Raw genomic sequence first — 25,520 nt, forward strand, 5'->3', positions numbered from 1 at the left:
TTAATGTGGGTGCAGCTGGACCTGGGTGGCCCTGCGTGGCTGTATCTGATGCCCCTGCGCCATCTAATTTATATTCTAAGCGTCGGCGTTAGCATGTGCTTATGGAATGTGATGACGTAGTTGCCACTTTAGCTTTCGACATACAGAGAGAGAAGATAAGGCAGCGCACCCCTGTGGTCACGACGCAGGTGGTGGACGGAAACCGACGGTTGAGAGGGCTCGATGGCTTCGTCAAAAGTCGTGAAATCAGGGGAATAAGAAAAAGCGGGGGATGCGGTTCTCTGATGAAACCCCCGGCCATGCAACGTGCGACAGGCGGGTTTCACACGTTGAAGTAGCCCTCGATGAGCAGTCGTTGCATGAGATCACTGAAAACGTCGAGAGTGACGGTGTCAAACTGCCCTCCCTTTTGGGGCCTTTGATCGAACACCTCTGCTGCACCAACAGCAATGATGGTGAGACAGCAGCGAGCGAGCGAGCTTACTATTTCTACTGTACCTGTCCTAACATTACTATAAAGAATGAGAACTGAAGAAGATAAAAAAGAACTGATACAACTCACAGGGGGACACCGGAGGACATGTGCCGGAGGAATACTCAACATTTAAGTACTCTGTGGTTGAGTACTAAAAATGGGTAATCCAGTAGCCCATATGCAGCAGATGCAAAGATATAAGTCCAACGCAAGCACATCCCATATGATAATGGTTGAAATGATCCATTGATACTCAAAAATAGGTCATCGATCGAATGAAATAGAACTAAGAATCCATTGGAGAATTTATGAGCTTTCTTCCACACACCGCTGACAGTGGAATGAGAGACAGGATGCAGTGACGAGATATCCTCGTTCCTCACTGGTCCAGTCACGGAGAGCTCGATCGGATTACAACCCGAGCTCCAGAAGTAGGCCTGCAAGAAAGAGAATTTGGATGGGGGGAAGAAATAGCTAGGAAATTTAGCTTCACACAGAGTGGGCAGAGTAACTCAACTTTCATCAAGCTCGATCACCTTCTCCTTCCTCTCTTCTCTGAAAGATTCGAAACCAGTGAAGGATCCTTTTGTCGACGAAGTATCGGTGATCCATTTGCTTCCATCTTTGGACGAGCAGAGTGGTGATGACTTGGCGATGTCGAACCCCCATGAGAGCATCCTCGTACCTGAAGCAGGGGACCTCACCGTCTCGATTTTGGACTGCTTGCAGGACGCGATTCTAATCGCCCGAGGGAGACATTTGAACTGCAACGAATCCGTTCCTTCTTCTTCATCCTTCCTTGAATCAGGCATCTTGCAGCTCCTACATTATTCAGATCATTCATTGAAACTTTGCAGCAGAAATGAAGCGTGAAGATTTCAAACAGCTTACTCTGCTTCCATTTCTTCCTGGTTCGACTCTGTGATGGTTTCAGCGAGGTTTATCTGCTCTTCCGGCCTCAGTCCGACCACTCTCTGGCTTTCCGAGAAGCAGTCGATTTCTCCCAGCATCATCGAACCCGGAAACGTCGGCGAGGGAGACTTCATGGTGGTGGTGAACCTTGGGTTATAGGTTGGAACGATTCCGAAGTTGTAATGGTCCTTCACGGAGATCGAACCGCATGTGATCAGCTGCACGAGCATGTCGGCTGCCTTCAGCTTCGCCCTGGACGGGATGAAAACTTCGTCCTCGACGATCCGCCAGTCCTTCCTCTGGCTTGGTTCATCTCGTATCAGCGACTCCAGCGTGCTCGTCCTCCCGCAAGAACAAGCAGCAGCAGCATTAGATGACGCCTCGACATTCTCAGGCCCCTCAGTCGGACATGGACTCATTCCGTTCTGTGTCTCGCTGGATTCCTTACCCAACGAGACACCGGCAATTCCACACGCTTTTCTCCCTCCTTGCTCGTCGGTTTGAGTGGAGGCATCCTGCACTACGGCGGGCCTGCGGACGTGGTGCTCGGCAGGGCTCGGTGAGCCCATTGCCGACGATGGGGTGGTTCTACAGCCAGTCTCCGGGGAGAAATCGCCGGAGGAGCTCGACCGATTGGTGGTGGGCGATAGCTCATCCGGTCGGGTAGTAGAAGGGGGATGCGGTGAAGCCGGCGACCGCAATCCAGGAGAGGTTTTCGCCTCCTTAACCACAACCGCCACGGAGGAAGAAGAAGAAGCAGCTTCTTCATGGTCTTTACAGGAATTCACAGGGGAATCTCGTTGATTCTGGATCTGCAACCTCGGATTGCTCATTTCATTGTGGCGCCGAACTAAACCATGGAATGCCGCATCTGGCTTCAATGATGTGGTAGAAGATCTCGCAAGGAAATCGAGGGATGGGGAAAGCAAATGTGGTCTCACCTGAAGGAGACTGATCCAGGAGCTCGGAACCCTTGAGCACGTACTCGTTGCCATGGGCGGGGAGGACGAGATCGTCCTCCCCGAGGTCGTGCCAAACGAACCCGTTCTTGTACCCCCTGCACCATTACTTCTTCCTCCATCAATCTGCACAACAGGAAGAATCGACTGCGAGTCTTTCTTTTACCTCTTACAAGACCACGAATACATGGCGGCCATCCGCTTTCCTCTCAGCGCATTGAGCCTCTCGATCACGTCTGCATCAATATCCCAAAACCAACAAGAACGAAAGCCAACGAATAAGAAGCATCGTACACACGCAAACCAATTCATCCACTCTACGGCATGCATCGACTTCAGCGGACCTTTGAGGTAGAGCCCTCGAGGGGAGGAGAGCAGCACCTCGATGAAGTGAGGGTGCTCCAGATGGCGATTCTTGCAGAGGTAGTACACCACCGGGACCTTCCTCCCTTGCTGCGGTACTGGCGGCGGCGGCGGCGGCTCAGTCCTAGGTCTGGTTCTCTCTGGGCTGCTCTGCGATCCATACCTTCTCATCCTCCCCTCCGTCTGCTTCATGCTTCCCACGAAGCAGCAGAGAGGAAGGCCGAGTTCTAGAGAAGGGAAGGGATGTCACCCCTCTAATTTAGCGGCACTGGCCCTAGTTGTTGGGTGTGTCAGAGAATTCTATGCATCTAAAGAGTAGACTGGCCTCATAATTTCAGAAAGGACGATCGATTGGACGTACTCGCCATGAAACCACTGCATGAAGGTGTCAACTGCGGCTTCCCTTTGCGAGTGTGGGGAGAGAAGCGGTAAGAGACCGCTCCGACTGCAGAAAAGAGCGACAAGATGCGGCCGCTGAGGCCAGAAGGCGGAAAGCGACCACAGCGACAGCATCTGTAGCATTGCGACTGATAGATTCTGGATAATCTTGCCACCCCATGTGCTTTTGTCTCTCTCTCTCTCTCTCTCTCTCTCTCTCTCTCACAGCTCCATAATGCATATCTCGCTGCTTCTCTTGCTGGTTGAGCTTCTTCCATGGCCTGCCTTGAACTGCCCCTTTGGCCTGCCTTTGGATCATTCATCGACATGCATGGGCTGTTCTTTTGCTCCTTATTTGTCTGCACAAACAGATCCAAGATTTGACTTAGCAGGTGGCAACAGCTGTTGATTGAATGATTTGGATGCAGATCAAAATAGTGGTCCTTTATATAATGAGTGGAAAATTGGAGAGATAGAAACCGGTGCAGAATAATTGAGTCAGCAAGAACACGTAGGATGATGGGACTTCTCATTTCTTTGTCCTTCCTTCGCTCTCTGGTCGTGCTTGTCTTTCGTGTTCATGTATCATCGCGCGGATGCATGTCCTTTTGTAGGTTGACATGACATGTATAAAATATGTCACTGTACGCATTAACTAAGGTAATTGGGGTCAGAAAGATCACTTGAAGCTCTTGAAATATAACTTGGAAATCCTTGGATTATCCTCTTGTGGATCTCTTTTTCTGTACAAGTTTCAGTGGTTTATTTGTTTTTTGTCTTCCTACTGGACACCATCATCTTACTTAATTTTATCTTATAAGATTGCTCTTGAGTTATTAGGTCATATCATTATGTTTAGCTTCCTTCTTTCATTTGCATAGATGAAGAGAGTTCAAGCTTCACCATGATGGAGGATGAATGGATCAGGTGGAGCAGCCATGGCAACAATTTGTCTTAAGAGAGTAGGCTGGGCCTTTGTCTCAGCAGAGGACAGGGACGGGCTGCAAGAGACACTCTTGAGTTCATTGGATTCTTAATTGCTCGATGTTTTTTTTTTTTTTTGCAAAGATTAATCGATGAAGACGAGAATAAAAAAAAAAAAAAATAGATATTTTGAATCAACATATACTTATAAGTGAGTACTATCATTAGACTAATATTTAAGGTATGATTGCTCAAAATGTTATTAAACCTACCATCTTATCTATTCTTATCATATTAAAGAGAAGCATGATAAATAGAGATCGTTGTCAACTCTATCTTATTCAGAGAGAAGTTATTTCTATCATTCCAACTCTTACCATTATTAAAGTATTTTAATTTAGATAATCATGACATATGAAATAAATTTATTATGTTAAGATTCATTTTAGCCCCTCTGATTAGATCGCTTAAATCCTTATGGTTTACTCGTGTCTAAAATAACTCTTATATTTTTTAAAATATAATATATAAACCATTCTCGTCAAGTTTGAGTTAATAAATGTTAACGTCTGCTTACGTGACTTTGTTGACTCATAATAAACTATTAATATAATGACACGTATAATTTAAATTTTTAAAAAATTAAGATATATTTTAACCCATGTTTATTTGGACATAGATCACTTAAGCCCTTATGATTTATTCATGTTTAAAATAACATATATATTTTTTAAAAAATATAGTATATAAGTATTTTCTATTAAATCTAAGTTAACAGATGTTAGAGTCTGCTTACAATGCTATATTGACTCATAATAAATCATTAATATAATGATAAATATATTTTAAATTTAAAAAATAGATAAGTAATGAAGCAGAGGTCCATTAGAGGCGTATAGAAGTAATTGATCCATTAATTTTAGTTAATCACATGACTCAAAATGCTTAATAAATATATATTATATTATCATAGTTAATGACCTATTAATAGAATCAAAGATTGATATCCTCGTTGATAACCAACCTAGTGGTGATTATGTCAGACAAACAACCCCTCCTTCCTTTTCACAAGGTTAATTTTGATGGTGCAACGAGGATGAGATGATGCCAAAAATTCACTTTGTTTTGAAGATCCATTTTCGTGGACCCCATCTTCTTATTTCTCTTTCTAAGCACAAGTCACATATCATGGGATTTTTTTTTTATTTTGATCTCACGAATACACATGAATTATGATTGAAGTGCCAAACTATTGCCTCGTGCTATCATCATCTTTCTCAGGCTGCAGTGATTCTGACAACTCCCACACGACACGAAAACACTGAGAGCCACAGCCAGCGGTATACACACCTCGATCTCTCCTGTCTTCTCATGTTTGGGACCCGTTATGCTTAGAGACTAAACCCGTCTCAAGAGACTGTTATCGTTATCACGAGGATTTACCGGCGTGGAGTGTTCCCGTCTTGTCGGGGCTCAAATCACGACACGAGTCGCTACCGGAGACGGTGCCACCGTGTCGGCCTTTGACTTTTTACCGAAGTCGGGACTCGATTCGTGTGCCGAGTCGCCCGCCACGTGTTGCACGTTTGCGACCGGATGCGGGTCGCTGACCAATAGATCGACGAGCGCGAATCACGAGGCATCATCATGTGAAGTTTAGGGTGTCGTCGAATCGGTAGGTAGTAGCGTCCATCAAGGCGCAAATAATGCACCCATACACGCCGCTCGTGTTTCTCATGGCGCCATACCCTAATAATAATAATAATATCCATATTTATCTAATAATTTCTTATATATATATATATATATATACATATAAAAGAAATTATGCAGGAATTGGGAGATGGGTTTGTCGACCAAAGGAGAAACACACGTGCATGAACTTATTGAGGGAATCGACTCTCGTGAAGAATAAAGTATGTTCATTATTTCAATCCATGAATTTGATTTGAGATCTAGAGCACCTACTTGATAATATTTAATCGAATGACATTTAACATTCCATGGAGCCAACACTAGAAAATGATTTATTGTTTATTTAATTTCTTGGTGATATATAATTATTCAATTAATGGAAAAAATCATATGTAGGTTGAACATTAGAGATAATTACTAAATCGATAGTAATCAACCTCTTGATTGTCTTTGTTAAGCATAATCCATTAATTATTTTGATGTGATCTAACTCGTATGATTGATTTTGATGTGCATGTAAGTGTGTAGTTATATAATATAAAATAAAAAAAGGTAAAGAGTAATTAACTTTTTACGTAATGTAAAGAAGTTGAGATCAGCATATTATCATAACTTTGCATCAATCATTAGATCTCATTATTGATGATGTAAAATAAAGAAAACAAAGTAGGGACGACCTCTTGATATAATTGAAAAGGAATTTGCACTCATCTAACTTGTAATTAATCTCCCACCAAATAAATAAGGACATATATAAAATAACAAATGGGCAAGAAAAGTGTTTGAGCACATCTTAACAAGAAAAGTAGATAATTAATCAAAATAATTAAAATTAATAAGATGTATTCACATGTTAAAGAATCAGGCATAATGTCATTTAGAAAGTCTAAGAAATAACCCAAATCAGTTCATTTAGAGGATCAAAGAAATAACCCAAATCATGTATATGTAGTCTTTCATAATAATTTTTATTTATAATACTCAAGAAAAAAAATATTTAATTAGTATCGGTGGGTATTAGTCGAACAAAAACACATCATATTTTGTATTAATTTGATAGATTTATTTTGTTATGAGGTAAGATCTCTTTGGGTACACCTAAGTTGAAGGAAATCAGTGGGTTTTGTCAGAAAGAAAATAAAAGAAATATAGTAAAATTATCTGCGAAACCAAACAAATAAACAAATCGGAGATCATAAAAAATAATAATAATAAAAAAAATAAAAAAAGACTGTATGATTCCCACGTGACTCTGAAAAAACATGTGACTCTGCTCGATCCTCATTTCCTTATCCTTTGCCAACCCTTACCTTATCCCATCAATCTCAATAACCAAAATGAATGAGACGCGACACGAACTGATGGCTCTGATAAGCTTTCATTTAATTTAATTTAATTTAATTAAAACCTTATCATATTAATTATCGACGACCAAAATCCATTATAAAAAAAAAGAAAAGAAAAGAAAAGCGCTCGTATTATTATTAATCGAAAAGCGATTTTTATGTCCCGCCCGATATCGTCAACTCGTAGTCTTTCCTCGGGGGAGGAGGTGGGACCCACTCTAAGCCCCTCTGATACAGCAACGCGGGTAGGCGTGCGGGTGGCGCCCGAAAGCGTAACGGTACCATCAGCTGTCATACCTCTCGTGGGCCCCGGACTGGGGTCCAGTGACATCTGTCTAACCGGGGCCGGGTATCGCACGTGGGTCGGGCGGATCTTCCTCTTACCGTCCTCTTCTTCTTTTAAGTTAACCGACCTCCACCCACGAAGACACCTCGATGACCACATAGCCTCTCTCTCTCTCCGCTCTCCTCCTCCAGACAAAGGCGCCACCGCCACAGCGCCGGTTTCATTCCCTTCCTCTCGCCCGGCCACGAGGTGTCGCGGGCCCGAATCGCCGTCGCAATCGGTAACCCACTCGTCGCTCGTTTCCTTTTCTCGTCCTGTTGCTGGGTTTCGATATGGAGAGTGACACAGCTTCTCGATCGCGTCCTTCTTCCATGGTTCTTGGAATCTTGGGTCATGGGTGTGCGGAGATTCTTTGGCCTCGCCACCCGAATTTCTCATGTCATGTACTTCTTGATTCGCTGCTAAGAGTTGGGCTCTTGACGGACTAATCAAGAAAGAGAGGGAGGCGAATCCTCATTGGTTATGCTTCCTCGAGATTGAATCTGTGGTACCTACGTGGTACAAGAATTTGATGTGAGTTGGGTGTGTTTTGGGCCTCAATCTGCTTTTGAGATGAAAACAGTTGCGACTTCAAGAACTCATGTTAAATCACATCAGTTAAAAGATAGTGATGTGGTTTAGTTATTCACAAAGGTTTAGGTAACAACAGTTTGGATCAGTCAAGAGATGTTAAGGTAGTGTGCTTTGGGTCTTTGTTCGATGATCTGCCTTTGGCCAAGTTTTTATTTATGATCCTGTGTATCTAATACCAATTTCACTTATTTGGAAATAAATATTAATAGTTTTAAATTCGTAAAGAATAACTCATAGTGGTACTTTATTATTGTTTTTGAGAACTGGTTAAGCCATATATTAGAACTTGTATGATTTCAAAGTTGTTGTGCATTTAATATTGAATCCCTAGTTCTTTGGTAAATAGTCTTATACTTCCAAGGACCAAGTCCCCAACATCAATTGTATCTCTTCTTTCTTACAATCTATCTAATGGACTGAAGGGTATAATACATTGACAAACATAAATGATCTAGCTATTTAGGCATCATTCCTTGAGTTCTCTGGTAAAAAGGTCGGACACTTCCAAGGACCGAGTCCCCAACATTAATTGTATCTCATTTATCTTACAGCCTACCTAAAAGGATTGAAGGGTGTAACAAGATCTGGCTATTTAGGCTTCATTCCTTGAGTTCTTATATGTTTTGCATAAATGGTTCTTTATTATATTAAGTTTTCAATCTATGAAACTCTTTAACAATTATTATTGATCCTTACCTTTGGGAGATTCTTCCATGACTTTTGTATGTTCAAATTACTGAAGAGATTGTTTGGTGTAAACTCAAGGTTTGTGCACCAATTGATTCGTATTAAAGCATATTGCACTTTGCTTGTTGCAACTTGTTTCTTTTTTTTTTTACTTCTAGAGCTGTTGCACAGGAACTGGAATATATTGCACATACAACATTATTTGAAATGCATGTCTATTATTATTTTTGACACATAAATATAAAAGTCTGCTTTGCTGAAAATGTTTGAAACTGGTCTCTGGAAATAAAAAGAAAAACTACTTGGGTTTTGAAACTGTCTTGTACATTCTAATTAGAATGCATAATGTCTACCAACTGTGCGGAGTAAGCCTTGGATGCAGCCTCTTAACTTTTTTTTTTTTTTCTAAATTTTTGTGGTACAAGGTTATGACACTTAATTAGGATATTGCTTGGACCCTTTGAAAAATTTCCTGCACCTTGTTTTTGTCTCTTCGTATGAATTTAACTGGAGAACATTCTAGGAAGCTTTTACTAGGGATTCCTTAATAGCATCTTAATTTTTGTTTTCTGGCTAAACTTTTGCAGCCAAAGGTTTTCTTTTGCCGAGGGAGTGAATCCTTCTATAAGTTATGCATGTCACTCCCTGGGGCACATGTTGATGATCTGGATGCACTTTCTTGTTGCAGAGGACCTATATCATCGTATGACACTAGTACCATCAATGACAAAAGGCTCTTAGTTAATCTGGTCAATAGACAGGATACTCTTGCTTGTAGTCCACATGTTAGCTTCAAAGTTGCCGAGGTTATACTTCCCAATGGGGACAAATATTATGGAACGCTACTGGGTAATGTGCCAGAGGGATCCGGGAAGTACATTTGGAGCGATGGTTGTATTTACGAGGGTGAGTGGAGGAGAGGGATGAGGCATGGGCGTGGGAACATCACATGGCCTTTAGGAGCTGTTTATGATGGAGAATTTTCTGGTGGATACTTGCATGGAAATGGAACCTATACTGGGCCAGACAACTTGAGTTACAAGGGGCGGTGGAAACTGAATCTCAGACATGGACTGGGATATCAAACACATCCTAGTGGAGACATCTTCGAAGGATCTTGGATCCAGGGAGTGATAGAAGGCCATGGTAAGTATACTTGGCCTAATGGAAACATGTATGTTGGCGATATGAAAGGAGGAAAAATGTCAGGTACGGGTATTCTTACCTGGAAAAATGGTGATACATATGAAGGTAACTGGCTGGACGGAATGATGCATGGTTTTGGAGTGTATACTTGGATTGATGGTGGTTGCTATGTTGGAACATGGACCAGAGGTTTGAAGGATGGAAAAGGGTTCTTTTATCCAAAAGGAAGCAAAATTCCAACTGGACAAGAACTGTACCTTAATGCTCTAAGAAAGCGAGGATTGTTACCTGATTTCAAGAGACAACACCATGGTGCACGTATCCTTCATGCTTCATCTGTTGATATGGGAAAGATGAAGGTTATTGAAGCTCAAGAATCAGATAGTAGCTTGACTATAAGTATACCTAAAGGGCGATCAATAAATTCCGACCGGTCTCGGGCCAAACCTGTATTGGAACGACGGTGGAGCCTTGAGGTTGCCATAGAAAAAGTTATTGGACATGGTACCACACTGGAATCTGTTGCGGAAAATGATGAAAAAGTGATCGATATGAACATTCCAATCCTTGAGAGGGAGTACATGCAAGGAGTTTTAATTAGTGAGATAGTAATCAACAACAGCTTTTTAATGTCACCTAGAAAAGGAAAAAGGCGTCAGAAGAGACTGATGAAGGAGATAAAAAAGCCAGGAGAGACAATAATAAAAGGTCATAGGAGTTATGATCTAATGCTCAGCCTGCAGCTTGGAATTAGGTAAAGCTAAGATTTGCTATTCAAATTTATGGATATTTTTTTCTTTTAATTTGAAATTATTTTGTTGCTGGGCTAACTTCTCATTTTGTTCCTCTTTTAAGGTCATAATGGATTTTAGTGTCCTCTAGCAAGTACATGTTGCACTTGCTTTCTGCTTGCCTATTGTTGGCATGTTTCATTTGCTATCCTCTTGAAGTTTCTTCAATTGTTGAAGCTTTTTGATGATGTTGGGAAAAGTTCAAAAAAGCGCATCTAGCTAAAAAGTTGGGCCAGTGAGATACAACATATGCTTGATTTGGACAAAAATGTTTTTTGAACAATGCTTGACTCTGGAACAGGATTCCTTTTAGAAAAGGTTTGCTACTGCATAATCAGTATGAGTACTTGAACGGCATTTACTACAATAACCAACTTAATTTTGAATGTAGGGCATATTTCAATTAATATTTCTGTTTGAGATAAAATGGGTGACTTGATTCAATTTTTTACAAACAGAAATTGTACATTTCTATTTAGATTAGGATGCCTTGACAAAGCACCAGGTACATGCGTGTTCCCTGATGACTGGACAGACAGTGTCATCACTTTGTCTGACAACACTGATCTCATTGAGGTTCTTTTCCTAACTAGCTAGCATTCTTTTCATTCCAACATGTTAACTTATGTGGAGGAAGAAACTAATGAGGCAACATCAATTAAAACCAAGGTCTACCGTACCGGACCGTACCGCCCGGTACGGGCGGTATGTATCGGTCCGACAGGCTAACGGTACGCGGACCGTCCTGTATTGTACCGAGCGGTATACCGTACTGTACTGGTACCGAGCCCGGGTCGAAACGTCGGTACGGTACGATACGGCAGACCTTGATTAAAACATACATCGTTTTCAATTAAGGCTTCATCTGTTACACAATAATTAAGTAGCATCAATCACCATGCGCAGTAAGATAGGTCTCAACACGAAAATTACATCTGATGATAAGTTAGTGGGCTAAATTACATCTGATGATATTCTTGTAATATGTGGAATCCAAACTTTGAAATCATAATTGCTCTATAATCACCGAGATAAATGCCATTGGAGTGACACTGCACTCCTGAGATACATCTTGCATTCATGTTTATGTAGAGTTGATGAAGTTTCAAATGTAGTAGAATTTTCTATAGCACTTGCATTTTTTTAGTTAAAAATAGTGACTGCGATCAAAATTTTGTACTTCCTTTTTCTTTAATTTGATAGAGTGATCACATCTCTGATAACTGACATATGCTTGGCTAATTTTAATCATATGTCATAATTTGAGTTCCAAAAGGATTATTCTTCATGCATTTGTTCATGACCATTGTATTGTAACTTTGTGTTCTGAGGCATTTGTTTTGTTGAACTAAATTTCAGAAGGATTTGGCTCTCAATCCAGATATTTTTATTACCCAGGTATACCGTAGGAAAAATTACACCAATACAAAGGCGTGAAGTTCGTGCCTCGGACTTTGGTCCTAGAGCAAGCTTTCGGATGAACTTTCCAAGAGAAGGTTCACAGCTCACACCTCCTCATTGTGCAGAAGATTTTAAATGGAAAGATTATTGTCCGATGGTGTTCAGGTGTGCAATAGTAACAAATTTTCCTGTGTTAGAATTATGGAAGATCTTCTAGTTTCAGTTAAATGTTCAAGGCTTTTAGAAGCTATTTGGTTATACTTTCTTAAATTTTTATTTTACATCTAAAGGCCGGATTGGTCTGTTTTAGGAAACTTAATTAGATAGGTTTATACTATTATAGGTTATTGCATCATTATCTATTTATCTCTATTATATTCCCTCTATTCTTATTTCAGAACCTATCATATACATATATATATATATATATAGTACATATATGTATACATGTATGTATACATATATATATATGGCTGATCAATCATGCTAGCTTCAAGTGTACATTTTGAGACTCCATATCTCCAACTATTTTATGATATAATTCATATCAACTCCATCGTCTCCAACTCTTCTTTTAAATGCCAAGATAGAAAAGCTTGCATATAATGCCATTGAAGTTTTCTGGAGAGAGAAAAGACAATGAAGAATAAAAAATCATTGAGAATAATAGGGGTTGTTTGGATACTTGTAATTTTTAATTGAAATTATCCACTGCTAACCACAGCTAGTAGTAGTTAACCAGAGTATTAAATGGATGCTAACAGGTGTGACACACATGGAGGGTCTAAATTTTTGGAGGAATATATACATACTGTATGGGGAAAATATGCTATTTCCAATCTTTTGAAAGGATAAATATGTAAAGAAACCTCTATATAAGAATAGATCCAACAAATGTTATGCCCATGCCATCTTGAGCCCAAAGTTTTGAACACTTGTCAAAGTGTTTGTATTGCACCATATCATTGACCATTCTTTAATAAATAGTTCTCCTAGACAACTTGAAAGTTGACAATGCACCAGATTGTTTTCTGGTGGAAGACAGATCTGACATACATACATACATATGCATTGTATTATAATGCTTTTAATTAGGTAATTGAATATCCTGTCACACTGTATTCTGGATCAATAGTTTTTAATTTATAGTGACTTCAACTTCTTTTTGAACTTCTATATTGAAGTTGGCTGGTTATGATGATTAATTATTTGTATGTCTTCACAATGTTTTGAATGAATTAAAAATGCTGAATATCTTTTCAGTGTTCTTTCCTTAAAACTATACCTGATAAAAAATATATTAATATATTAATATATTCATTTATATTCAGTTCTGTTCTTTGTACATGATCATTACATCTTTTGATTGCAGAAATTTACGTGAGATGTTCAAGATTGATACTGCAGACTATATGATGTCAATTTGTGGATGTGCTGCACTTAGGGAGCTCTCTTCCCCAGGGAAGAGTGGCAGCATCTTTTTTCTTTCTCAGGATGACCGGTTCATGATTAAGACCCTCCGTAAATCTGAAGTTAAGGTGTTTCTCCGTTCTAATTCCATATAGATTGATGATTCAGGGATGACAAAAGATGAATGAGGAAACATATTTTGAACAAAAATTAATTTGTAATAAGACAGAAAATGTTAACTTAATTCCACATTTAGTCTTTTTTTCTTTTTGTTAAATGCTGCAATAATAAATTGAAAACCCAGCTGGGCATGTTTTAGAATATGATTTTCCTGACTAGGTAAAGCATATAATATTCAACCATTTTCTGTGAGCTGTTAAAGGATTAAGATCATTGAAAACTAAATTGGTAAAAAAATTTGCTCTTTTTGTTCAAAATTGTTGGAAATTATCATTAAACTGTGATACTTCACTTGGAAGATGGCCAACACTTATGGTGAATCAAGTACTTTGCAACTAATTTTAGCATCCCAAATGTGGGAAATCAAATATTCTTTTTGAAATTCTATGGTTGTTGACGAGTTCATGTAAGTTCTTATGACATAGTTTTTACTTATCGCGCCTAATATTCTCTTGATAGGAAATTTTATTTTCTTGATTCTATGGATAACAAACTTCTTTTGCTCCCGATTCTATTACTACAGGAAAATTGTATTTGTTTGGTGTAGCTACTATCTGTTGCCAATTTTCTAACATATGCCTGAGGACATCAATGAGATTTTCTTTCTTTGTTAATTTAGACAAAATCATGTACAATATAGTTTGACAAATTTGTATTTTGCATAGGTCTTGTTGCGAATGCTTCCCGACTACTACCATCACGTGCGTACTTATGAGAACACACTTATCACAAAATTTTTTGGTCTTCATAGGGTTAAGCCTTCTGGTGGGCAAAAGGTACTGAGCGTCATGATCCTTACCACATAATTATTGTTTTAACACATAACTGTTTCTTGTAATTCATTCTCTGTCTTTTTATTTTTTTAATAAGCATTGAAGTTGAATTCTTAGTATGGTGCAAAGCGAATTTCATTTTTGTCCTTTCTATTTGCAGTTCCGGTTCGTTGTAATGGGAAACATGTTTTGCACAGAATTGAGAATTCATCGGAGATTCGACTTAAAAGGATCATCGTTAGGGCGGTCAACAGACAATGTTGAAATAGATGAGAACACAACCCTTAAAGACTTGGATCTGGATTACTCCTTTTACTTGGAACCTTCTTGGAGAGATGCTTTACTCAAGTATGTTCATTATGCTGCTTCGAAGATCTTTATCATTTTGCTTTTCCACAAATTATAATAAGTGACTTAGTTTTGCAAGGGAAAAAAAAAGGACATAGACCTAGTTCAAATTTGATAGCTTATTGATTGCTTGTTGGCTTGAGATGTTTTTGCTGTGTTATAGTATTTACTCTCCTCTAATGCTTTCATAACTATCCTATATGGGTAATATGCATTGTTTTCTTTTCGTCAAAGAAATTACAGTTGGTAGTCAATTGAAGTGCTTGGTAACTTGAAAAACTTTATTTCCTATGAAGTAAACATGAGGGCACAAAATCAGGAGGAATAACTACAGCAAGCAAGCGGTGGTCATGGATGGATAGGTAGTATGTATGGATTGTTTGGCTGGCTACAGATTAGGATAAACTATGGTTAAATGTGAAAGGAAAAGTGAAAATAATGGAGGAAAAAGAAAGGTATCAAGTAAATAGGATAGCAAAAAAACTCATGATGGGAACAAATAAATAGGTGAGTCCAGGGGTTAGGGCAGCTATAGATTAGACCCGAGGTTATTCTTTCAAATTTGGAAGAATTAGTCATTAATAAGGGGTTAATTACACATTATCCCTTGTAATTTGCTATCTTTTTTATTTTGATTCCTACACTTTCAAAAGTTACATCGCGCGACTCCAATAAATTAATATATCAAATGATGAGATTTACAATTTTGTCACATATCTATCTATTCCGGTGTGTGTAATGTTTCTGAAAGAAATTTACTTTTTCTGGGTTATGTAAAATGTTTTCTGAATTAACTTTATTAACGTTTGCTGCAGACAAATTGAAACAGACAGTAGGTTTTTGGAGACCCAACACATAATGGATTACAGCCTGTTGCTAGGTGTGCATTATAGAGCCCCACGACACCTACAATCTTACTTATCTTATCATCGAAGTATGACACCAGACAGATTGACTGTTCAATCCGAGGAAGGTGAGTGAGGTGATAACAGTTTTTTTTATTTTTTATGGTAAATCACAATTAATAATAATAATAATAATAATAATAATAATAATAATAATAATAATAATTGGTTTTAGGAACCTATATCTAGTAAGAAGATATATCTAGCTTAGCTTAGATGGTTTATGGTTGATGGCTACATTTTGCTTAATTGTACAAAGCGGGAGGTCTAATTTTTGTGTGGTGATTCGTTTGGCGTCGTATTGGCTTCAGATGCACAAGAGGATGAGATCGCCAAGTACCCACAAGGCCTTGTTTTAGTCCCACGAGCAAGTGAGGAGAGTGTGGTGGTGGGTCCTCATATAAGAGGAAGTCGCTTGCGGGCCTCGGCTGCTGGTTTCGAGGAAGTGGATCTGCTTCTTCCAGGGACAGCAAGGTGAGAGCTCCTTTTAATAACCCCCTCCCTCAAACCTCGTATAAGGGGAAATCTGACACACAGTCCTCGGAATCTGGCGACCAGGCTCCAAATCCAGCTGGGAGTCAACATGCCAGCGAGGGCGGAGCGAAAGTGGAGGAGACAGGACGAGGACGACGGAACCACCACCGAGGTGTATGATGTGGTTCTATATCTTGGGATCATCGACATCCTGCAGGAGTACAACATGGGCAAGAAGATGGAACACGCCTACAAGTCGCTCCAGTTCGATTCTCTTTCCATCTCCGCGGTGGACCCCCACTTCTACTCCCGACGCTTCCTCGAGTTTATCCAAGCTGTCTTTCCCGGGAATGCACAGTGAGTTTTCTCTGTTTTAGGATTTGTAGCTATGGTTCTCGATGACCACGGGATGATGGTTGGGATAATCATTAGCTTTTGCCTACATTGGGAAACCAAAGAGAAGATATATATCCAAACAAAACCAGCAGCTTTTGTTTTTTTTATTACAGAGCAAAATTGATTGATCATCATCATCTCTCAGAATTGGATGAAACTTTTTGCATGATCAGAGCCTCCGCAGCATGTATTGCTTCTGGTGATCCAGTTATCGTTACCTTTCTGTACATGTCGAATGCACAACAACATATCAAAGAACAGAAAATCCATTGAGGAAGAAATGAAATCCCTTACCTATCTGATGTGCCTGAAACGAAATCACCTCTATCTGATATCTTGATCCTAGCTCCACTAACCTGAATACAATTTATTTGCAATATTATTATATTTTGCATGCATCCTACTCTTACATGGATATATATATATATATATATATTTTTTTTTTTTTTTTTCAAACCTGACTTATCTCCGTTATGTTCCTTCCCCCACGACCAACAATAGCGCCAATATGCTCGTCCGCAATTCCGATCGTCACTGAATTGCTATGATCTTCAAGATGCCCACCAGGTAACTGTGACGGATGTCGGACCATCGGTGATGATGCCACACCCTGCCAAACACAATTAACTTGCTAGTCTTAGCCAATGGTGCATTCAAATCAAAACTACTGAAAGACTTGAAAATAACCAGTATAGGCTGTGGTAAATATCCAACGTGTAAACATGATAACATAGCTACTCCAAGATATTAATTAACGTCCTGGACTATAAACAGTCCGGTCCACAAATATACTGTCTTTACCTCTCTTTGGCATGAGGATCTGCCAATATACCCATCTTTTTTTACCTCTCAATATAATATAAATATAAAGAGGTTGCTTCCATAACTTGAACCCTGATCTCCCGTTATTTTAAGCAAAGTATGCAATACCGTACCGTACCGATGTTTCGAGGTTGGCTCGGTACGGTACGGTACCAACGTACCGAGCAGTATACCAAGACATACCGAACGGTACACCAGGATTTATCGAGCAATTTTCTCTTACTGTAGCACTGATATACTGTATATCCTCTTACTGTAGCATTGTAGCACGGTCCATCCGGTAGCGAGCGGTCCGTGTACCGATATGCCGTCAGACCGGTACATATCGTCCATACCGGGCGGTACCATTCTAAATTGCATACCATGATTTCAAGTCACCTGTTTAAATCTAACTAGTTTTTACAGTTCCACTGGATTTTAGACGATACAAACTATAGTTCACATTCCAAAGTGCGCTTTACTAGGGAAAGGAACATAGTTTGCATGCTTGACTCGAACCTAGGAATGCAAACTTGACAATAGCTTTGCCCAGTTTGCTGGTTCAGAAGCTGGATTTTGCCAACTACATTTGGTGGGTCAACCGGCAGTTTATTAAAACAGTGCACTTATGTGGCATAAAGGAAGATCCAGAAACACAACAAGTATGTTCAGTGCATCCAAGTGAACATATTGCATCTCTCAATGCAAAGTCTAAAAAGTTAATGAATAGCCTTGTCACCAACATGCATGAGTGTCCCAGAACAACAGCCATGCAGCCAATACCTTTGCTAGAAATCCATGTCAGCATAGCTATCACAGGATGGCGCACACAGCCATAATCCCTCAAACTATACTATACTCGACGCTAGACAATAAAATGGTTTATTGAGGTACGTAAAACACAAACTGACCCCTCTTCACATATATATCTTAATGAAAAAGTAGTAACTATAAAATGGAATGCTTCCTATCGGAAACTTTAGATGCAAGGATGGTAATATCTAACCTTGTTACTTCGATATTTTCCTCCAGATCCATTTGGCCTGTAACTCACAGGGCCATATGAAACAGAAGGAACCATATAACCAACAGGAACACCAGGGAAACCACGACTGTTGACACCTAAAACTCCAAACAAGAAAGAAAATAAAACAAATTAATGACAATTCTAAATATGACATAATCAGATAACAAACTGCCTTAACATCATATCGAAAGAGGAGAGGAACAACAAGAAGGAACATCATTAATCATGGTGATATGTGCATTCATAAAAGGAGAAAAGAGGAGAGGAAGAACGAGAAGGAACATAATTAATCATGGTAGCATCTAAAATATTACAAATCCTAAAGTTGGACACAAAAGCACAAATGTGGAGAGGATTACACTAGCTACATAGATATTAAATATTAAAAACTCAGTTACCAAGTTACATAATCCACAGCCAGCAAACTCAATATAGTTCACTTTAGTTTGGCAAGAACTTGCACTCAATTTCCGAACATTATAACCCTCAGATTTTTCCTAAATGCCATCACAACGTCAAGATCAAGTACACCAAAACATTTAAAATAATGAAGAAATATCACATGCTTCAGGCAAAAGAAGAAAGACAAAGGTATTTATGCCAACTTAGTATATGCAACTGACTCATTGAAAAAGAGAGTTCATGTCACATGATCCCGGACCGTGAATATTTTATACTAAAGTCCACTTATACCTCTATTAGTCTTCTACACTTGTAGCATTATACCTTGCACTGAGAAGTTAAAAGCATTATACCTTGCACTGAGAAGTTAGTAGCGTTGACCATCTAAGCTGATACCCACTTCTTCTGCACTCACAGCAGGGGATGACGAATAATTTTCATTATACAAAACAAGTGTTGGATTTTGAACTCTATATGAGAGTATGGTTTGAAATATCATCTCCAAGTAAGGTATCAGGCTTTTGCCTCAAATTTCTTTTCTATTCTCTTATTTTGTGTGTGTGTGTGTGTGTGTTATTTGTTCACATAATAAGAATTCTCGGCAACAATATTCCTCTGCCTAGTTATGGCATAATCATTCCAAATATTTTATTTCTCCAGTTGCTTTGTTGCTCTATTTGTGCTACTCTTGAGCTTACATCATAACAGCAATAGATTTTCCTTAGCTTGCTAACACATACAAAAGTCTAACAAGAATTAAACTAAGTAAAACATCCTCATAACTTCCTAAAAATTACAAATAGCCCATCAAGCATAAGACTAGAGTGCCAGAGCATGGAAGGGTCTGTAGTAATACTCAACCTATCTAACAAGCATGCGGTGAGGTACAGTGCCATGAGCCCTTGTAAGCAAAGTGAAAGAGGATGTTTCTTTGCTCAACCTATCTAACAAGCATGCAGTGAAGTGCAGCACCAAGAACCCTTGGAAGCAAAGTGAAAAACGCTGTTTCTATGTCTCAAACACTGTTCACTTAAGTCACAAAGGAACAACCTTATTGTGGCACTGTGATTCACTCTAAAGTTAAAAGTAATAAAGAATTCCTTAGATTAAAAGAAAAAATTATGGCAGATAGTTGTTAGACCAACAATGCTATATGGATCATAGGGTTCGTTTGTCAAGAAGCATGAATAAAAAGTTAGTATAGCTCAGACTAGAATGTTCAGGTGCCTGTGAAAGCGCCACTAAATATAATAAAATAACAAATATTTTTCATTTGCAAACAATTAGGTATACACTGGTTGAGGATAAAAAGGAAATAAAATTGTTTAAGATGGTCCAAGAATATTCAAGAGAAATCTATAGGCATCATAATTAGACAAAGACAGTTGATTATCATTAGTAGCCCAAGATGAGAGAGAAGACCTGAGAAAACCTCAATTATTAAGAATATTTCCCTACACGAAGCTTAGTGGTGGAAAGAAATCCACATGGCAGGCAGCAAGAATTCAGGGCATTACAGTTTCTTGATGTTGAATTTCTCCTCAAATTGAACAAGCACAAATCTGTAATATGCATATCTAAATCTATCCAATTTTATTCATTTCCTTCATACATTGAATCACCAGGTCCCATTTCCATGCTCCACATTAAAAACCTGACCTGTCCATGTGGGTTGATGAAGCCTACTCATAGAGTTGGGGTTCATTTTCTTGTGCTTAGATGGAGGGCCATTCTAGTAGTGAAACAAGTTTCAGCCATGCAACTATCTATAGAAGTAATCCATGCTAAATTAGAATGGCTTTCATAAATTGGAAGTCAAAATACAGGAAGAACAGAAGTTGCGATTGAAAAGAAGAGAAATCAGAGGATAGCATGCTCGAGGATAACCTATCAAACTGGTCTGATATCGAGACACGAGTGATATACCGCATATGGTATAATACTGAATAGAATAACAGAAAGATATGTGTTATGCCTAAAGGAACCAAGCTGTATGATCTAATACTTTAAGTGGGTGCATTTAATTGTATCCCGTTGAACAATGATCGAAGCTGAAAATCCTGAACTCAAACAATTTTGTTTTTGGGTTTCCAATCAGATCTGTAAACGTTCCATTGTTTCCAATCATATATTGGAGATCCAAATTTTCCATTCAATTTCTTTTTTATTTAGTTTCTGCTCCTATAAACACTCACAAATTATGAACCAGGTCCAATAAAATATTCAGAAGCCAATATCATTAACTTCCTTTTGCAATGTTTCTAAGAAGATACATTTTGTGCTACAATTGACAAAGCGTGTTGATTATTATCATCGCTCATCAAGCCACTTGCATGCACATGGTTTCTTATTATCATCTCTCCTCACCCTGAGCAATTCAACTCATGAACAAAGAGAACTCACGCAGTGAGGTTTGCAAAGAGGACCTCACAACAGAAAACTAACTAGACTAACACTACGATACCTATGGCCTAACTCAACAGGTACGAGAGGTCCATATGGTTCTCAGACATTCTCATCTATATGTAATAGAGGCATGTTTTTTATTGTTAGTTTGTTACAATGTCAATTGATTTCTTTCCCCCGCAAAATATACATTGATCAAGATAAATCACTCAATTCAAAAGAAATCATGATAGAAGGTCAAAAGGCAGAGTTTAATTCAAAAAAGTTCCTGTTTGGTTTTATGACCCAATTACTGTTTCATTCCTTATCCTTAACATGTCAAATCTCTCAACATGGAAGGAACTAAGGGGTGCATTCCATATATTCATATTCACATACAAACACACACATTTATCTATGAATACTAAACTAACACCAGTAGACAACCGAGTCATTCATTAAACCATCATAAGAACTGAAGGTTTTTAATCAGATAACCTGATGATTGAACAGAATAGAAACATTATTCATAATAAAAGACTATACAAACTTTGCAATCTTCACATGAGAATTTTTAGCTCCTTGCTAAGACATTACAAAGTAATCCAGTTACAACACCATTTTTCATTGGAGCAACAATTATGCACTGTCCTTTCACAGAATCACAATTTATTCAATTGGTAAAGATAATTGAAAACATGTAACACAGGTTCAAAACAAAGAATTCTAAGGCACAAGAAACAGCAATTGAGTAGAATCACAGAGAATATAGCAGGATCTGTAGTACCGAACTGTACCGCCCGGTACAGGTGGTACGTACCAGTCCGACCGGTTGCCGGTACGTGGACCGCCTGTTACCGGTCTGAGTGCACTGTAGCACTGCTACAGTGCTATAGTACTCGGCACACCTGAGTATACCGATCGGTATACCATACCGTACCGGTACCGAGCCCAGGTCGAAACACCGGTACGGTACGGTATTGCGAACCTTGGAATATAGATCTCGGATTGACAATGGACAACAAATGGCATCCATATAGCATCTCCTGTTAATTTTGACAATATCAAAAAGTGCTACAAAATGGAAGGGATGGACAAATAATGGATGCATACCTGAATAGGGAAAAGGTGAGTTTAATGTCTGTGGATAGTGAGCATCTTCTATTAATTTTGACAATATCAAAAAGATAGCACACATTTGTTCCTCAAAAGACCCTGTCAACGTGACCAGCCTATCATTTAGGCCAGCATTATTATCCTGAGGAGATATCTTAATCCCAGCATGGGAGTCTTCTACGAATGACCTGCAAAATTGATGGTGCAACCAACTACTCTTTAGCAAACCGGTCGGTACAAAAAGCAGGAATGAGCATAAAAGGTGAAATGATAAATATACTGACTTCAGATCAATCAGTCAGAAAATTTGAAAAGGAAAAAGAAGCCAGTCTTATTCATTCGGAATAGCTTTATGATTCTGAACCTTTCTCAATTCAGATCATCTAGTAGCATACTTTATACAACATAAAGGTGCAAATATTGTTTAAGACTTATGAGTCATTCATTTTCCAATTTCAAGTGTCAGAATGTACAGCTTCACTTAACTAATAAAGAAAGCATTAGAATAAGACTATACTTTATAGTTGACCCTCCTTTTCCAATTATAGCACCACAAGAGCTATTAGGAACAATAAGCCTGATTTTTGATCTACCTTCAACATCATCGCTCTCTTCCACCTGTTTGTTGGAAAAGAGAACTTCAGATAAAGTATGATTTTTTAATGAATAGAAATCACATACAATTCATACCTGACTTGGCAGTTTTTCCAGGATCAGTTCCATAGCCTTCATTACTTCACTAAGTGTCCCAGAAATCAATATTATTCTATCTGATGTTCCTGGAAAAACTTCATGATTCCGTGACAGTTGAATACGAGCTCCAGATTGTGACTGGAATTCAGTTATTGTCAAGCCACCCTTCCCAATGATACACCCAGCTGCTACGTTTGATACAAGAAATCTCATGTGTGTATGCTTTTCTTTTTCGCCTAGGAAAAAAAATTGAAGTATTAACTAAATCAGGTTCTTAAAGCTAAACAAAGAAAAGTAAAATGGTACTTTATATGCAACACAATTGCAAATGACAGAATATGTCAACATTCTTCAGCACAGTCAAACTCATGTTTTCATGCATGAAAAGAATAAATAACAGCACGAAAGGGGCTAGAAAACTATTTTCTCAGACTCCAATAATGTCTAATATATTCTATAACACAGAAAATTAACAATTCCCTTTCACCAAACATTCATATGGCCAGTAAAATCAAGTCTTGTTTGTCTTGTAGTAGTAGGAAATAATTACATGAAGACACTTAAATATGGTTGATGTCCAAATATCATTCTGATAGAAAGGCATCAACTAATGGTAGACATTTATTTCCTTGTATCCTGTCTTTGTCTATTCTCACAAAGCAACATTCATCCTCACTTTCTATGTCAAGCCCAAGAAAATCATATAGGATAATTACTTACCTAAGTTACATAGCAATATTAATCTAAAAGATTTTGGACTTCTCTAACAAAAAAAGCTTCCACTGCACGGTCTAATCTCACAATAAAGACTCGATACATAAACAGAAAAATAGGTCACTATCAAGTTGATTAAAAACAGTATATATTAACATTACCAAGAAGATAAACAACTAAGTCATCTCTAGCAAACTAAATATTTTTTCCTATGTGGTGAACTCATGGTCAACTGTAAACAGGTAACTAACTGACATTAACAAGCTATCTCGAAGAACAAGGATCATCTAAGTATTTTCAAAGGAACTAAATGAAAACATAACCATTCATTCAACAACAGCCTTTGCGAATGTGCATTAAGCCAACAAGTGAATATCTGATGGCGCCGGTGACAGCTACACTCACTGGAAGGTGCCAAATGATGTGACATGAGCTAACAAATTCAAGTGGGGAATAAATAAATGGAGAACCAGGTGAACGCTCAAAATCTGGAGTGTGTCTCTAAGCTGGACCGCAATAGAAAGAATAAGCTATTATGCTGTAGAAGAGCCAGAAAAATGACGAAAAAGATGACACACTAACCCTCAGATGAGCTTCAATTAAAGTGGAGTAATTAAAATGGCTTGTACATAAACCGAAACCTAAAATAAAATAACCCTTTGAGTCATTTCATTTAGAAAAGTGTCAAACAGTTAGCTAAGTCATTCGGACGAAGAAAAAGTGCAAGATAATAAATTAATCTATGGACAACCATAATTCACAAGAGAATGTATCTCAAGCAAGTTAATGTTTTCATCTGCTTATCAAGTGACCGTCCACAAGGCCCTAAGGTTTTACCCTCCCACTTCAATTGTATCATAATCCTGTGAGTCATGAAAGCGAGAGAGACTGCTCCCAACAGATTATACAAACGAATGAAAGCAGCAGTTTCAGAGTTTTGTTAGGGTACTTTCGTATGATTAAAAGAAAAAGAAAGATACGTGACCAGATTCCTTCAAGAAACTGGAACAACCAAAACAATCTCATCGACGTGGGCATCAAGAACACAAATCTCTGGCATAAACACCAGCACATTCCCGGTACAATAATGCATACATAAAACGGACCCCAAAAAAATACCACGAAGGCCTCTATTGACCTCTACCGCCCCGTCTATCACATTCTTGCAGACAGATAACAATCACGAGTTACCCGCTAACGAGCCATGAGATCAAGAGAAGCAATCAAGAAATTCAAGAAAGCAAGGGGTTCGGGTAAGCGGATGGAGAGCGATACCTCGGGTTGGGGATCTGGGGCGCGGGCTTAGCCGGGGGGCAGCCTCCGGAGAGGAGGAATCGCCGGGCAGCTCGGGGGACTCCATGGCGAAAGATTTAGGGCGACGGAGAAATCAGAGTGGGAGAGGGGAAGGAGGCGGTGAGGGAGAACGCTTTCTTTCTTCTCTCAGAACATTCGCAAACGGGGGGAGAGGTCACGGGCGAGGCGGCTTCGCGATCTCACGGCAACTTCATCGCCGCGTTTCTCCGTCGCCGCAACGATTCTTTTTGTTCGTTGTCTCTTTCGGCCCACACACGGTGCAAAGGCAGAATGCAGAGGAGTGTCATGGGTCAAAGAACCTGATCCGGCCTACTACACAAAAAAAGCCAGCCCATTCAAGAAACCGGGCCGTACAACTGCGGCCCAGCCCATAAACAGCGGCAGGCTTGTTATCTCTTTGATTCCGTGGAATGATGATTTCAATGGTCGATACCGTCACCACAGACCATAATATCTCTTTTTACAACAACCGATGTCCCACTAAAAAGATCTAATTTATACAACAATAGATCGACAAAACGAAGAATTAAGGTTGCTATTTTATTTCAGGGTTTTAAAATTAAAACGAATATGGCGACAAGACCAT

At 38.9% G+C, this 25,520-nt stretch overlaps 3 protein-coding genes across 7 annotated transcripts; 1 reads left to right on the plus strand and 2 right to left on the minus strand.

Moving 5' to 3' along the window:
* Positions 1-673: 673 nt before the first annotated feature.
* LOC135678266 (protein SOSEKI 3-like) lies at positions 674-3,483 on the minus strand. 3 transcript variants are annotated; one of them, XM_065190859.1, is made up of 6 exons: positions 2,691-3,478; positions 2,513-2,582; positions 2,329-2,444; positions 1,367-2,237; positions 993-1,297; positions 674-912 (listed from the first exon to the last, which is right to left on the minus strand). In XM_065190859.1, the coding sequence occupies exons 1-6, from the start codon at positions 2,899-2,901 to the stop codon at positions 887-889; spliced, it is 1,599 nt and encodes a 532-aa protein (XP_065046931.1). In that variant the 5' UTR covers positions 2,902-3,478; the 3' UTR covers positions 674-886. The 3 variants fall into 3 exon arrangements, with proteins under 3 accessions (XP_065046931.1, XP_065046929.1, XP_065046930.1); XM_065190857.1 differs by having other exon boundaries at positions 2,513-3,483; XM_065190858.1 differs by having other exon boundaries at positions 674-1,297; positions 2,513-3,480.
* Positions 3,484-7,466: 3,983 nt separating this feature from the next.
* LOC103990648 (phosphatidylinositol 4-phosphate 5-kinase 9) lies at positions 7,467-16,619 on the plus strand. 2 transcript variants are annotated; one of them, XM_065190860.1, is made up of 9 exons: positions 7,467-7,618; positions 9,246-10,558; positions 11,994-12,161; positions 13,369-13,534; positions 14,252-14,362; positions 14,520-14,707; positions 15,523-15,680; positions 15,924-16,086; positions 16,171-16,619. In XM_065190860.1, exons 2-9 carry the CDS (start codon positions 9,294-9,296, stop codon positions 16,445-16,447), a joined length of 2,496 nt encoding a protein of 831 aa, XP_065046932.1. In that variant the 5' UTR covers positions 7,467-7,618; positions 9,246-9,293; the 3' UTR covers positions 16,448-16,619. The 2 variants fall into 2 exon arrangements, with proteins under 2 accessions (XP_065046932.1, XP_065046933.1); XM_065190861.1 differs by lacking the exon at positions 16,171-16,619 and having other exon boundaries at positions 15,523-15,689; positions 15,924-16,062.
* On the minus strand, positions 16,531-25,189 carry LOC135678270 (protein BTR1-like). Of its 2 annotated transcripts, none has more exons than XM_065190866.1 (8): positions 24,896-25,189; positions 22,904-23,142; positions 22,731-22,831; positions 22,211-22,401; positions 18,290-18,405; positions 16,940-17,092; positions 16,777-16,838; positions 16,531-16,704 (listed from the first exon to the last, which is right to left on the minus strand). In XM_065190866.1, the coding sequence occupies exons 1-8, from the start codon at positions 24,978-24,980 to the stop codon at positions 16,617-16,619; spliced, it is 1,035 nt and encodes a 344-aa protein (XP_065046938.1). In that variant the 5' UTR covers positions 24,981-25,189; the 3' UTR covers positions 16,531-16,616. The 2 variants fall into 2 exon arrangements, with proteins under 2 accessions (XP_065046938.1, XP_065046937.1); XM_065190865.1 differs by having other exon boundaries at positions 18,290-18,411.
* Positions 25,190-25,520: the final 331 nt, after the last annotated feature.

The sequence above is a fragment of the Musa acuminata genome, chromosome BXJ1-7 (genome assembly GCF_036884655.1).
Source record: "Musa acuminata AAA Group cultivar baxijiao chromosome BXJ1-7, Cavendish_Baxijiao_AAA, whole genome shotgun sequence".
Classification (NCBI taxonomy): domain Eukaryota; kingdom Viridiplantae; phylum Streptophyta; class Magnoliopsida; order Zingiberales; family Musaceae; genus Musa; species Musa acuminata.

What these genes read in the sequence shown, in the direction of transcription:
- LOC103990648 (XM_065190860.1), top strand. Translation starts at nt 9,294, where the DNA reads ATGTCACTCCCTGGGGCACATGTTGATGATCTGGATGCACTTTCTTGT. An exon ending in TATTGTCCGATGGTGTTCAG is followed by an intron (nt 12,162 to 13,368) that starts GTGTGCAATAGT and finishes TTTTGATTGCAG; the next exon opens with AAATTTACGTGAGATGTTCA. An exon ending in TCCGTAAATCTGAAGTTAAG is followed by an intron (nt 13,535 to 14,251) that starts GTGTTTCTCCGT and finishes TATTTTGCATAG; the next exon opens with GTCTTGTTGCGAATGCTTCC.
- LOC135678270 (XM_065190865.1), bottom strand. Translation starts at nt 24,980, where the DNA reads ATGGAGTCCCCCGAGCTGCCCGGCGATTCCTCCTCTCCGGAGGCTGCC. An exon ending in CCCCAGATCCCCAACCCGAG is followed by an intron (nt 23,143 to 24,895) that starts GTATCGCTCTCC and finishes TTTTTTTCCTAG; the next exon opens with GCGAAAAAGAAAAGCATACA. An exon ending in GAAAATATCGAAGTAACAAG is followed by an intron (nt 17,093 to 18,289) that starts GTTAGATATTAC and finishes TGTGTTTGGCAG; the next exon opens with GGTGTGGCATCATCACCGAT.
- LOC135678266 (XM_065190857.1), bottom strand. Translation starts at nt 2,901, where the DNA reads ATGAAGCAGACGGAGGGGAGGATGAGAAGGTATGGATCGCAGAGCAGC. An exon ending in CCTGGATCAGTCTCCTTCAG is followed by an intron (nt 2,238 to 2,328) that starts GTGAGACCACAT and finishes TCCATGGTTTAG; the next exon opens with TTCGGCGCCACAATGAAATG. An exon ending in GGTGATCGAGCTTGATGAAA is followed by an intron (nt 913 to 992) that starts GTTGAGTTACTC and finishes TCTTTCTTGCAG; the next exon opens with GCCTACTTCTGGAGCTCGGG.